At 35.7% G+C, this 15,707-nt stretch overlaps 1 protein-coding gene across 4 annotated transcripts in view; it reads right to left on the bottom strand.

Moving 5' to 3' along the window:
• DCC (DCC netrin 1 receptor) overlaps positions 1 to 15,707 on the bottom strand; it is a 1,140,843-nt gene that overhangs the window by 186,030 nt on the left and 939,106 nt on the right. For all 4 annotated transcript variants that reach the window (XM_045458871.1, XM_045458872.1, XM_045458870.1 and 1 more), the window contains exon 14: positions 6,832 to 6,942. In XM_045458871.1, coding sequence (XP_045314827.1) covers positions 6,832 to 6,942 — 111 coding nt within the window. The remainder of the gene's footprint in view (positions 1 to 6,831; positions 6,943 to 15,707) is intronic.

The following is a 15,707-nucleotide window of genomic DNA, read 5'->3' as shown; positions in this document are numbered from 1 at the left end:
ATACTTTTTCAATAAATACAGTAATGTAAGTGTATTTTCTCTTCCTTTTGATTTTCTTAATAACATTTTTTCTCTAGCTTACTTTATTGTAAGAATGCAGTATATAATACATATACCATAGAGAATATGTGTTAACTGACTCTATGTGTTAACTAAGTCTTACAGTCAACAGTAAACTTTTAGTAGTTAAGTTTTGGAGAAACTAAAGTTATATGTGAATTTTCAACTGCATGGGGGGCAGTGTGCTTAACCTTGGCATTTTTCAAGGGTCTACTGTACTTATCTTTGTCAGTTACCCAAATGACATCAAAATATTTTTTTTCTGGCAAATACTATTACTGCTATACTTAGTGGTTTAAATTACCACAAGTTTAGAGGCTTAAAACAACACAAATTCTGTATGTCACATTTCTAGAAGTTAGAACTCCAGTATCGGTCTCAGGGAGGTAATATATAGATGTCAACCCAGGAGCATGTTCCTTCTCAAGGCTTCAGGAATGACTGCTTTCTTGCCTTCTCCAACTTCTAGAGATTTCCCACCTTCCTTGGCCCCTGGCTTTACATCACTCCAACTTTTGCTTCTGTTGTGACATCAACCTTTGATACTCTTCTTACTTCCCTGTTAGAATGACCTTTGTGAGTACATCGGGCCCACCTGGATAATCCTGAATAATCTCTTGTGTCACAATCCTTAATTTACTAACATCTACAAAATCTCTCTTGCCATGTAAACTAACATATTCACAGATTCCAGGAATTAGGACATGGACATTTTGGAGAGGAAGCCTATTTATTATTCAGCCTACCACAACTCACACATATATTTTACTGGCCTTCCTTCCATCTTTCCTTCCTTTTTCCTTTCCTTCTTCCTTTCTTTTTCTATTCTTCAATTTCTTCCATTTAGCCCAAAATTTATTTTTCTCATTTCTCATTCTTCTACCTAGAGATTTTCCACTTTTCATACCCTGTTTTTTTTTTTAATGAAGATGACAAATTTAATAGGTGGTGTTCTTTCTTTCACGGTGGTCTCATCATTTTAGATTTTATTATTCTGAAAGTAAGCTTTCATGTGTTCCTGCTCAAAACCATGCCCTTGAAGAATATCATATATCACGCAGGTACGAAAACACAGGAATTGCTTCGTGGCTGACTTCTCAAATGAAATGCATTTGCAGTAACCTCATTTTACCCTCACTCAATCAGGCTAATAGGGCTAATTATCTCTTTCCTGAAGGCAGGAAATTAGAGCCTGCCCCAGGTTCACAGTTTTTGCTACATCACCTAGTTGCCCTTTCAGGAGTCCCTCTGTATTGATAATTTTTGCTGGCCAACCTCCTCCATTTTAGGGTAGAAGTTTAATTTTCAATTACATCATTATTGATTGCAAATCACAATTCTACCTGTTCACTTCAAAATTCGGCGGGGGAGGGGGGTGGTGGAGCAGCACAAACTGATCCCCACGCTCAATTTCCTGGAGGATACCTTGCTGAACTTCATCACAAATTCTCTCATATCCTTATGCAAGACATTTACATAAGAACTTTGGGGAATTCTAATGATCTTGTTTCTTTAAGTTGAAAATTTGAGGCACAAAATAAATATTTTAAAACTTTCCAGCTGTTGGTAACAACAGCAAACATGCTTTCAGGGAGCCCGGAACAGTGAGGTTTGGCTCTATAATTTCTTTAACAAAACATCCCAATTAAAAGGACAATCCCATAAGGAATTGGAGTTTTTCTACAAGTTACTGTTGATCCTCACAAGGATTAAGCCGAGTGGAGGATGCAAGAGGAATTACAGAAGTCACGGAAGAAGAAGGGATTGCTTTGAACTGTCTGTACTTCCTACTGTCTCTCCTGAGTTACTGTCAGGGCTCAGCTACCACCCTAACGAGTAGAACATCCCCTTGGAGTTCACCAGGAGACTCTAAGGCAAGAGGGAAAAAATTTATGTAACAGGATGCACCTAGGGAGGGCTAACACTGCACTTCCCTCCCAATAGAGGTTTCCTTGACTACCGCAAAGAATGCTTCCCATTTCTGGTGGTTTCCAAAATGGCTGCTTCCCCCTTATCTATTATTGAAGGGAAATCAAAGCAATCTATACGGAAATATCTGATTTTAGGACTCAAAACTTTCCTACATTAGCCATGAAAGCTATATAGTAGAAGCTGCTTATATCTTATTTTATGATTTAAACACTTACATGAATGAGTTGAAATGAGATGACTATTTAAAGAAAATTCCCTTAGCTTAAATATACATTTACATTTATATTTCTGCATTTACGTATGGAAATAGAACAAGCCATCAGGCTGTGTATTCTTTGGAGCTATTTATGACCACTTCTGAGCTTGTCCATTTGTCCAAATACTGATTCCTACCAAGGGCAACACTTTTTAAGATTTGAATGATGCATTCAAGATAAGAAAAACAGGAGGAAGGAAGAGAAATTGAAATCAGTTTAGAGGAGTATCAGTGAAAGGAGGTTATGGGTCAATAAATTACAAAGGCCTTAGGACCAAATATATATGATCCTATTAATTTCTTACAGCCAATGAAACACCATTTGACAAAGTAGGTGAACCATATCTGTTGCACACTCATATAGTTAGTGCCCTAAAATGGCTGTTTCTATCATGTTTTAAGAGTGAACAATTTCAAGTCATAATCCAGAACAGTATTATGTACAAGAAGCGTCAATCCCATTAGTTTTCTTCTATTAATTTTTTATTTACCTTTTTGGATTGCTAACATGTACACTACGGACAAGGACAAGGATTGTCTAAGTAGTTATAATCCAAATAAAGAAATGAAAGAATAAGAAAAGGGGTATTATTTGAAATGTGTTAAGATAATTGACTGGTAAATGAATAGCACTTGGATGAGTGAGGATGCATTTTAAACTAATCACGGCAGAAATAATTTTCCTAAAGGCCTTTTTGAAGAATATCTACTATGCTGTCCTACACACCCTCCTTGTAATCTTTTTTTTAATGTTATTTATTTTTTTTAGAGAGAGAGAGAGAGAGAGAGAGAGAGAGACAGAGTGTGAGTGGGGGAGGGGCAGAGAGAGAGAGAGAGAAGCAGAATCCGAAGCAGGCTCCAGGCTCTGAGCAGAAAGTCCGATGTGGGTCTCGAGCCCACAAGCTGTGAGATCATGACCTGAGCCGAAGTCAGAAGCTTAATTGACTGAGCCACCTAGGTGCTCCTATCCTCCTTGTGATCTTAGTCAACCTCCTTTTCCTGAAGTTTTTAGTTCAAGCACTTTTTGTTTTCATGAAGTCTTTTCAATCAGTGCAGCCATTACCTGTTTATCTCTCAAGATAACTGTTCTATCTCTTTCATGTTTGTACTCCCCATGATGGGGCACACTATAAGTTCTTAATTATATTTCATAATAAATGCATCAATACTCAAGAAAGGAAAAAAAAGTAAGCAAGAATGTTGCATGCAGAAGAGGGGCATTATTAAGCCAAGAGTATAGAGATGTTCAAAAAATCCAATTAGGCAGTATTTATTAAGACTCTATTCATGACCAAAGCATAGAGATTCTCGATTAAAACAGATGTATGGATTGGATTATATTAAGATTGCATGGATATAAAAAGCAGACAGTAAAAACTTCTGTTTTGCGCTATCCCAGGGGCTGTGATTTTACATTTTGGTTCCACTAGATTGTGAGTCATTTGGAGTGAGAAGAAAGAGCACATAAGTCAAGTGGAGAGCCCCATCCATCCTGGATATTTTATAGGACCTTCGGCACCTCTGCTCCATTTATTTTCACTCCTTCCAGTAAGAGATATAGTCCCTTAGGTTTGGGTAAATGATATGACCTCATTTCTTAGAATCTTCTGCCTTGAATCACTGTCTTTTATTGTCACTGGGTCAGTTCTAGAGGATTAGTGGAGGCTTTCCTACGATGGTCTGTATTGGACATTTGACTTACAAAACTAGGTCCTGAGTTTCAGATCCACAATTTCTACCTTAATGACTTGATTAAGTTAGTTTAACTTTCTTAGCTTAAGTTACTGTCCTTTGAAAGTAAGGCTAATAATATATACTTCATAAAGGTAAATGAGAGGATAAAGGACAAGTATATAAACTTTCAAAGTTATTTCTCAAGTAAATAGAAAAGTAAGGTATTATGTAGTTTATCAGAATTGTCCTTTTTATTCCTTAAATAAAGCAGAGCACATCCTCATGTCTTTATACCAAGCCATCCTGACCTCCTCCCCATACTTCAGCCAACAATTGGGCTCTAGCCTCAGGATGTCTGTTTTTGCTATTCTACCTGGAGGGCTCTTGTCTGACCTGTTCCTATGGCTGCCTCCCTCACTGCCTTAAGGTCTGTGATCATATTTTACCTCATCAGAGAGATCGTCTCAGTACCCTACATAAAACAGTACTCCCTAATCTTTTGCTATTCCCTCTACCATGCTTTATTTTTCTTCAGAACATTTATCACTATCCACCTCTATCTCAATAAATTTATACCCCTCGAGAGTAGGGACCTTATTTATCGCTTAACCTCTGGTACCTAAAATAATGCCTGATATATATAAACCTCCCAAAAGAAATATATGTTGAATAAGTAAATACATGAATGTTCTCTAATATATTAGTGAAGGATATAAGCTTTATGAAGTGTGACGTTGTGTAGCTCCACAACTTTTCAATTTATAAAGATGAAGACAAATCTTCTAAGCCCCGAGTTTCTTTCCCAATAAAAATCTAACATTACCTCTAAGGTTGTCCTGAGTTGGCCCATGGTTGTCTAATCGAATACAATTGTTTATGCTTCAGCCACAGTAATCTCTTCAAAATGAAAACATAATTAAGTCACTATTTTAAAAAAGTCTTGTAATGACTTGCTTAGGATAAAGCACATTATTGCTTTAATGACATTCTTAGGACAAAGTTCAAGATCCTTAATTTGGTCTTGCCCAATTTAGAACCTGCTATCTTACAAACCTCAACATGTGTCATCCCTGTGTTTCAGTCTTGATGGTCTTTTTTCAGGCCTCAAATAGTATCATGGGCCATCTTGACTTCAGAACTGCATTCAACTTGCCCTCTACACTTCCTCCCTCAGTTTGTAATGTATGCTTTTGCACTCCAAACTCCTCTTCCTCCCTCCAGTCTCAGTTTAAATGCAAGCCTTCTATATGTCTGTTTGCCTATCAATTTATCTATTCATTCTATGTTGATAGATAGGATATTTCCACTACTCAACAAGGTTTGAACTATGAAATGGCAATTTCCTATGACTTCACCTGGGATGTCTGTTTTTCTTTGCATACTTTAAACTCCACAAGGAGAAGGTCATGCCTTCTATCTACTATTATACCCTCAAAGCTACTTAGTTTCCTACGAATATTCTTTTTTTTTTTTTAATTTTTTTAAAGTTTATTTATTTTTGAGACAGAGAGAGACAGAGCATGAACGGGGGAGGGGCAGAGAGAGAGAGAGACACAGAATCCGAAGCAGGCTCCAGGCTCCGAGCTGTCAGCACAGAGCCCGATGCGGGGCTCGAACTCACGGACTGTGAGATCGTGACCTGAGCTGAAGTTGGACGCTTAACCGACTGAGCCACCCAGGCACCGCCCTACGAATATTCTTTAATGTGCTGTCACGTGGTAGGAATTACCATTATTGTGGAAATGACATTTGTTGATTGTTTCACTGCCACATTAATTATTTTGTAAAGTGGAATCTATGACTACATGAAACTCATGAGTGATAGTGAATTACTTAGAGAAGGGAAAGGTCAAGAAAGAGAAAAATAAGGAGGAGTTCAAGGAACAAGGGAAGACAAACTGGAGAGAGGACAACGCAAGAACTGGGACGAGAATAAAAATGAGGGAAGGAGAAAGAGAGAAAAAGGAGACGAAGGGAAGGGACACAGAAATGTTCATCTTGCAGTAACTTGGATGCTTTCAGGTCTGCCAGTGAAGGAGTAAGAGTATTTCATTGTCAGTGATTTAGACAGTCTCATTTTCAATACATATGTGGTTTGTTTTTTTTTGGTCTCGGTTTTAATCCCTTAGCTTAAGTGTACTGATCATAACTAATTTCTTTTTCAAATACCTCTTCTTTTCATAAATTTCTACTTCTTTAATTTGTTAATTCTAATTCTTCATCATATATTTCTGCTTTATTATTTACACTTTCTTTCTGTTGCTTGTATTACCCATTCCTCTTGATTTTTTTCCTATCAGTCATGATGTTTTCATTTCAAATACTATTTCTCATCTTCTAATTTTGAAGATTTTGCTTATATTTAAATTATTGATATATGACTTTTATAAAAATCTCAGTATCTCATCCACAAATGTCTTAAGACAACTAGGCAGATTATTAAGCAAACAAGGCAGATTATTCCTGGTTTTAATAAGATGAAATGTTAAATATTAATGACCATATCACAAGCAAACAAAAACTACATATTGCTATTTTGCAGAAGCATCATAAAAGGGCAAGGGTAAAGTAATTGTATTTCATGATTATTATCAGGAATTGTAGCAATTCCTATGAAGAAAATTTTAAGGTTGATTATTCAATAAGATGAATTTAAAAAACATAATTTCAAATTATCTTGAAAAAAATAACTCAGGAAGAGTGTAATTAATGCATAATTTTATATGGTATTGTTGAAGAATCTACTGAGGATTTTGTATTTTATATTTTGTTTTGTCTTGCATTGAATGATACAGAAGGAATAAACATCCCCAGTGTTGGGGTTCATCAACTTCTAATAAGGGAGCCTTTGAAGCTGAAGTAACAAAGAAAATAGAAATCAAAGTGACAGTGATTGGGATCGGTCTTACCATCCAGATCATTCTCAGGAGTCTCTGCTGTATACCAGTTGGAAGGTGGTCCAGTGCCATTGACTGTCATGGCTGACACTTGGAAACTATACTGACTTCCTTTCTCCAGTCCTATAAGAGAATGTTCCAGAAAGGGGGAAAAAAAGTTATTGAATAAAAAGTATTTCTAGCTTATTTTCAAGAGTTTTCAAAACAGTAGACATCTTTACATGGTTTGTGATTGTTGTGGTGATTATTATTTTGGCCAAAAGGGCAGAAATAGCACAGCAAGAAATCAAATTATTTTTCACATATTCTCATTTATTTTTTCCTAGTTTATAAAAATGTATCCCTGAAAATAGCTTCAGGGCAGATGCAGAATATAAAATATGAACGATGAAGAAATAATCAAAAATAGCAAGGATCATTTTTTCTCACAGTCTAGAAGAGGCCTGTCTATAAATCAAGAACAGTCATCCTAAAAATTTATGTCTCCATCATTTATTCAAGGTCAGTGATTATGTTTTCTTTGAGCCAAGAAAGAAGAATCCAAAGCCACTGCACTTAAGCAGAAAATACTAGGCCTTTTATCACAAGGCATACTTTATTTTGCATCACTGTCCATACTAGAAGCATGAAGAAAGTCTATCTCCATGATAACTTGGGCATATAATATTGTACATCAGGGCTTATTTTTTAGAGAGCACACAGAATACAGGTTGATGAGAGATGGCCCATGGATCATTAGTGTGATATGTATAAATTTTTATGTAAGTAATAGTCCTTTTAGCTAAATCTCAAAGCAGCTCATTACCATGACAAATTATTGTAAAACAAATTACACTTGCTAAAAAACCATGTGACTTTCTTCAGACAATGAGGACTTGGCTTAAACTGACAAGTCCTTAAATCTCCAAAGTTGAACAACCCTGGTAAATTTAAATTACAATCTATATTTTGTTAATCTAAAATGGCACAAATATTTGGTAACAAGAAAAATTCATAAAGAAAATAAACTATTGGAGAAATGATGCTTATCATGTACACAGTTACAAATTTGTATATTTTTGCATAGGCAGATAAGTAAATCTTGGTCTTTAGGGGAATTCTAATTTATTATTAATTGGAGATAATGTTTTAAGTGATGGTTAGATGGACTTGTTAACGTCCATAGCAGTTACCTTCAATAAATTGTACTATTAGAGAAGACAATTTGATAAATTCACCCACACAAAAGTATCTATGACACAAAATGCTGTCTCTTTAAGAGGCTTCTAATTTTATAAGATAGACTAGAAGCTCCATAAAGAAATAGACTGAGAATAGTTAGAACTGTTGCTGTTTTTGTTATTACTGGTATTTTATCTATATACCCATAGATTCCATTACACTGCCTGACACATGGAATGCACACACACAAAGCAGCTGTTGAAAGATCCGCTAAGGAAGCACTTAACATACCCCAAAATACTAGGTTAAAATATAATATCTAACATCATTAGGAAGGCAGCAAATGGATGCTTTTGAACAAAAGGCCTTTGTCACAGCTCAATAGGTTTGTGCTCACTTTGATTTGTCCCTTAGTTCACATGATGTTGATCTGAATTTGTTAACATTTTGCACCTTTTCATAGGCACCATTGTTAATAACTAAGGCAAAGGGATTGTGGATTGATTGTAGTTTCCAGGACATTGAAAATAATAGGGAGAGAATTCTGGGAACAAATGCTTACCTAATCATTGTACCTCATGGCTCTCATAGTGGTCTTATCTGACATAGTTTTAGACCATCAAGAATATATCCTTTTATATTAAGTAAAATTTAATTTTATTTTTCTTTGAAAAGGATGGGCAATTGTATTAATACCATCTCCACCAGTGATTAGGAATACCACCTGTAATGATCAGTTTTACTCAACTTGGTTAGACTGAAGTCCTCAGTTTTCAAACACTAATTTAAGGTGTTATATTATAGATGTGACTAAAGTCCATATTCAGTTGATTTTAAGCAAAGGATATTATCTTAGATAATTGGGGAGGGGGCAGATTCAAACCAGTGAAAGTTCTTAAAAGCAGAAGTAAGGCTTCCCTGAAGAAGAAATTTCACCTGCAGACAGCAACTTTAGCCCGAGAATTTCAGCCTGCCTTTCTTATGGCCTGCTCTGTGGATTTGGAATGGCCTAGCCAGGCATCACAATCATTTAAGTCAATTCCTTGTAATAAACGCCTTAGTACACATCTCCACAGGTTCTGATTCTCTGGTTGAACCCTGAATGACCTGCCATCTTATCATATGCAATGTTTTGACATATAAATGGAAATCTTTTTTGAATGCCCTATATTCTGTTCCATTCATTTGACTTTAAATCAAGTTACTTTTTGTGTGCAGAATGTATCAATTTTTAGTAGGAATTTATTAAATCATCTCACTAGAAAGTAGATATGAGTAGTAAAATACCTCACTAGAAGAGAGAAAGATTTCTTTATAATTTTGCCAAATTTTTATTTATATATATTGCATTGAGGATCTGTCAATATCACTAATTCAGTCTTGAGTAAAACAAAAACCTACTAACAGTTCTTTGAAGTGAAATCGTAGGTCAATTTAGAGACCATTCATTAAGTATTTCCCCACTGGAGTCTTGCCTAACCAGCCTAACCTACTGATCAAAATACCTCTTCCAAGGAGGGAAGATGAGCTATTTATGTGATCCTCTCTGATATCCAGTGAAGGTTTAATATGCTGTATACATTACTGCCCAGGTCCCTTTGAAAATCCTGCCTAATTTCTTTGAACTATTATATTTTAGCTTAAATGTTTTTTTAATTTGAATTTTATTCTAAAATATAGCTGTGGAATCTTTCTCATTAGAAACACCTAAGAAATTCTAGATTAAGTATAAAAAAGTTTAAATACATACATATAATCCCAATATCAAAAAGGATCTTAATTAATGTCTATTCAAATGACCCATCTAGAGCTATTTGGATATACATCTAACAAAGTGATCCTGTAAATAAAGCAGGAATACCTTTGGAATGAGAAGTTCACCAAGGGAGGCAATGTACTCAACCGTTTCTCTTGTTGGAAAAGTTCTTCCTTAGATTGCACTGATCTGCTTTACTACAGTATTATCTACAAATAAGCCCTAGTTTTACATTGTAGGGATAAACTAAAACTAAATCCTCTTTTAAAATATCTTTATCCAAGTCTTCTGATTCTGTCTTCTGAAACCTTTACCAACAGAATTAAACCTCGACCCTCTTCTATGTCTAGATAAGTGTAGGAAGTGGTGAGAAGTAGAACGAGACATTTCAGCTTTTCAGAGAGACATTCCATGTATGACCTTCAGAAATCTAGGTTGCAAGTTTAGCTGGGCAAGTTTAGATGTACTGAAAGCTCTTTTAATTGCCATTTCCCATATAAGTTAGGTAATAATACCTGCTTTTCCATCTTATAATGTTCTTTTGAGAATCAAATGCCAGACTGCTTTTAGAATAGTTTATATAATTAAGCATTTAATAGATAACATTTGCAAATTGTTTTCTGACTTGATTTTCACACACTCTATGATTTTGCCATAAGTACATTATTACTCCCACTTCAGAGATAAGGATAATAAGGTTGACATAAATTAAGCCAAGTGACTATGTGGAGCTTTAATCACAACTTGGAGTGCTTTTGGGAGAAGACTCTTGGTTCTGCCCTATCTCCTGCTGAGGCACCAGAACCATTCTCTTCAGAGACCCACCTGGCCAAGGCTGGGACCTAAGAGGGACATCAGTAGCAAGTACAAAGCACTGGGCAAATATGCAAGAAATTTTTGTCTAAAATGATTACATCCAGAACTAAAATATGAGCAGGAAGGCAGGAAAGAATTGATAATTCTATGATTTTTACAATGTATCAACCTAAGAGTTCAATTAAACTTCAAATTCAGTATAAGGTTTTTCTCTTAATTAAAAAAAAGTTCACATTTGTGGGTTATTTATTTATTTATTTTCTTAATTATTATTATTTTTTTAACGTTTACTTATTTTTGAGACAGAGAGAGACAGAGCATGAATGGGGGAGGGTCAGAGAGAGGGAGACAGAATCTGAAACAGGCTCCAGGCTCTGAGCTGTCAGCACAGAGCCCCATGCAGGGCTCAAACTCATGGACCGCGAGATCATGACCTGAGCCGAAGTCGGCCGCTTAACCGACTGAGCCACCCAGGCGCCCCCTTAATTATTTTTTTTTAATATATGAAATTTATTGTCAAATTGGTTTCCATACAACGCCCAGTGCTCAGCCCAAAAGATGCCCTCTTCAATACCCATCACCTGCACTCCCCTCCCTCCCACCCCCCATCAACCCTCAGTTTGTTCTGTTTTTAAGAGTCTCTTATGGGGGCGCCTGGGTGGCGCAGTCGGTTAAGCGTCCGACTTCAGCCAGGTCACGATCTCGCGGCCCGTGAGTTCGAGCCCTGCGTCAGGCTCTGGGCTGATGGCTCAGAGCCTGGAGCCTGTTTCCGATCCTGTGTCTCCCTCTCTCTCTGCCCCTTCCCCGTTCATGCTCTGTCTCTCTCTGTCCCAGAAATAAATAAACGTTGGGAAAAAAAAAAAAAGAGTCTCTTATGCTTTGCTGTCTCCCAAAATGTTCACATTTGAAAGAAGAGGTATCTTCAAAAGTTATAACAACAATCAACATGAACAAGCAATTTTTTGAGCCCCAATCCTGAGAGCTGATACCTAAAGAACTTTCAAAACATTATCTGTCTGTCTGTCTATCTACCTATCTATCTATCTATTCATTTATTCACTGAAGATAGGGTAGAGACAAGCCTGTCTGGAATCTAAAGCTTTTTTGTGTGAATATTTCTAAACATTGTTTTCTAGGATGTGTTTCCTGAGTTGGGCAAATAGAAATTTTAAATAGCATTTTTTAAAAGAAGTAGGTAGGAAAGCTTTGATTTAATTTCTCCTAGAGTTAAGCAGCCCCTTTAGCTGCTAAGCTAATATTCAATTTTTATTATCCAACAGAAACCTTTTTCCATTGTGCATTATTCCACTTTATGCATCCCTTTATACACACAAAATCACACATTCATTATCTGTGGTTGGCAACACATTACCTACAGTTTAAGAGCTAAGAGTACAGGTACTCAGTTCAGGCAGAATTAGATTTGAAGTTTTACCTCACTGCTCATTAGGTATGTGACCTTGAAAAACTTGTTTGCCCTCCTTCTTTGTCTAAGTTTTCTCATCAATAAAATGAGAATATATGCATAAAAATTGTTACAAAGACTAAATTTGAAATATATACATGGATATATGTATATATACAGTGTTTTTATAGAGGTTTTTCAGCTTCATTGAAGCATATACTTAATACACCAAAAACGGGACATATTTAATGTATACATTTTGATGAGTTTGGACATAGGCCTACATCCATGAGACTATCACCACAATCAAGGTAATAAACATATCCACTATTTCCAAAAGATTTCTTGTGTCCTCTTTTTTTTAATGGTTGAAATATTTGGCATTAGGTCTACTTTCTTAAAAATTTTTAAGTGCACAATACTGTTAACTATAGGTGCTGTGTTGTATAAAAGATTTCTAGAATTTATTCCTGTTGTGTAACTGTCACTTTATACCCACTGCACAACTCCCCATTTCACCCTCATCTTCTACCCTTGCAATCACCATTCTGTTCTCTGCTTCCATGAGTTTGACTATTTTAGATACCTCATACAAAAGGAATCATGAAGTATTTGTTCTTCTGTGACTGACTTATTTCACTTAGCATAATGTCTTCCAGATCCATCTATGTTGGTGCAAATGGCAGGATTTCCTTATTTTTTTTTCAGGCTGCATAATATTCCATGGTCTATTGATATATACCACATCTTTATCCATTTGTCTGTCAATGGACACTTGAGGGGCGCCGAGGTGGCTAAGTCAGTTAAGTGTCTGACTTTGGCTCAAGTCATGATCTCATGGTTCTTGGGTTCAAGCCCCGCATCGGGCTCCGTGCTGACAGTTCAGAGCCTGGAGCCTGCTTCAGATTCTGTGTCTCCCTCTCTCTCTGCCCCTCTGCAGCTCACACTGTGTCTCTCTCTCTCTCTTTCAAAAATAAATAAACATTAAAAAAATTGTTTTAGGTGGACATTTGAATTGTTTGTCTACCTTGGCTCTTGTGAATAATGCTACAGTGAACATACGAGTGCAGATATCTCTTCCAGATCCTGATTTTAATTCTTTTGGATATGTTTCCAGGAGTGGGATAGCTGGATCATACGGTAGTTCTAGTTTTTAATTTTTCGAAGAAACTCCATACTGTTTTTAGTATAGTGGCTGTTGTCAAAGTTAATGCTGGTATTATTATTGTTATAAATGTTAAATTATTTTTAATGCCAATGATCTATTACAGATTCATATGATAGCCAGAGTCATTTACAATACAGTGAGCTAAAGAAGACAATATTATATAGTATAAGGAGTATATAACTAGGAGTTGAAATGCCTACAATCGAGTTGGGATTATCTCCTTAACTAGTGGTAGATCTTAGCAATGTAACTCTTTAGATCTCAGTTAACTCTTCTATAAAATTAGGACTGTGCATAAGATAAATGGTCTGGTTTGTCAGGGACCCATAGTTCAATCTCATTGTGTATGTGGGGGTGGGCATGTGTTTGTGTATGCTGTGCCTATGTGTGGGCATGCTCATGCATGTGTATATCCTACCTGCTTCTAAGTATAATTTTATTCTACAAAAAGTATGGTGTAAGTAGCAATGCATTCCTCAACTATAAAAAAAAATACATTGTCGAAAGAAGATCATCTTCTGCCTGTTTCTATCCCCAATACTAAGTGCCTTCAAGCTCTGTAATTCTGTTCTATTTCTAATTTTACAGGACTTATGTTAAGAGATGGTACATTATTCAAACAATATAATTTCCCTTTATTCCCCTAATGCTAACCTTGCTATAAAATTCTATGCTATTGTTTCATTTTTCAGTCCATAAAATACCAATGCATGTTAATCATTATGTTTATTCTATATTGGCCATGAAACACAAGAAAACTCTTCAATTCAATTCAAAACAACTTTCTCTGAAGAGCACTCAAAAATTAAAAACAACGCTTTAAAATTTAGTTGACATGGGATCCCACAATGAAACTGATAACAATGATTTAAAATCCTTGTTATAACTCTGAATTACTATGTTATTGCAGATGTCTCATTATCCTAGTAAAAAACACACACAACAAAAAAACACCTGTCTAACAGAGGATTGTAAAAAACAAGTTTGAGTCTCTACACCTGAATATTTATGTCATCCAAATGAAGCATTCTAGCATTTCCAAGTTTTTAACAGACAAATCAATATATCCATGTACCATATAGGTATTGGAAACATAGGGTCAAGTCTTGTACATTCTAAAGTGCTGCAGATTCATACAGAAAATCAATTACTTTTGTAAAATAGAAATTGCATATGTTACTAAATAAATATATTCTGGGAACAAGTCAAAACCTGTGCTCTCTACCACTGAAAACACTCCCACAATATCTAGCAATGCAATAGGCATTACTGAAGTTGGGTCACAGATCAGGGGATAGGAAGGCAGAGACTCTGTACAACTTGTTTTTAATGTTTTACAGATATGAGGCAATTCTCTGGCAGTTTTTATTTCTTCATTTCAATTTAAGAATGGAGTCTGTGTGACTTTTGTTTTTACCATAAATATCAGGTACACTTACAAATATAACTGCCCAGATTGTTTGTCTTCCCAAATTCATTTTGTAATTGTTGAAATGAAGAAAGAACAGTATGAATGAGGAATTCAAATTTGAGTCCAGATTCCTAGAAATGTATAAAGATGGGAAGGGGCATTTGTGAGCTATTCCAATAACAAGCTAATTAATTCATCCTATTTCTTTGCTTTTGGCCGGAATGGTATTAAACCAGAGTGGTAAGGGGTTATAGCTCATGGTGATTAGAAGATCTAATTGTCCCATATATTTTAGATGAATAAAAATGTAGGACTGAATTATTTATTTTTGAATAAAGTTCATTAGAGAATACAATTAAAAATGATTGTTCTTGAGAGGGAAAATAAAAGGTATCTGTCAGCAAGTTGAATAGTGTCTACTTCAAAACTCCTGAATACCTGGAACTTCAGAACGCGACCTCACTTGGAAATAGGATCTTTATAAATATGAATAGTTAAGGATCTTGAGATGAAACCATCCTGGATTTAGAGTGGGGTTTATCCAATGATGCGTGTCCTTATAAGAAGAGGAGAGAACACAGACAGGCAACAGAAGAAGGTGGTGTAGAGATAGGAGCAGCATAATTACAGGCCAAGGAATGTCAAGGATTGCCAGCAAATTCCAGAGGTTAGGAGAGAAACATGGATGAGTTTTCTCTCAGGACCTCCACAAGGAACCAATGTTGCCAACACCTTTATTTCAGACTTCTGGCTTTTTTTTTCTTCTTTAATAATTTCACTTCTTTAGAGAGAAAATCCTAAAAGTTTGTCTATTTAGAGAGCCAGAATCTTGGTTTGATACTACTGAGGTGAATGTGTTAAATCCCATTTGCCAAAAATACCGTAAATACTAAAGAATTCACAGCAGCAGTTTCTTTTGGCCAGGTGGCTACGATTCTTCATTTATTTTCTGGGCCACTTGCCTTTTAGCTGTTCAGTGGCCATGGAGTTAGCTTTAGTGGTAGGAATTTTCAATTTTGGTGACCAAAAGTCATAATATGACATTAGGGTCTTGCCTTTTTGTTCTTCATGTTATATACATAATTTTAAAATACATATTTTATTGTTGTTACAAATGTAAATAACAATCACCATCAATATTCTGGTATATATATTACTCTAAATATTTTCC

This window comes from Leopardus geoffroyi, chromosome D3, assembly GCF_018350155.1.
Source record: "Leopardus geoffroyi isolate Oge1 chromosome D3, O.geoffroyi_Oge1_pat1.0, whole genome shotgun sequence".
NCBI lineage: Eukaryota > Metazoa > Chordata > Mammalia > Carnivora > Felidae > Leopardus > Leopardus geoffroyi.
Note: the sequence above shows the minus strand (reverse complement) of the source record. Positions and strands in the feature narration are given on the sequence as shown.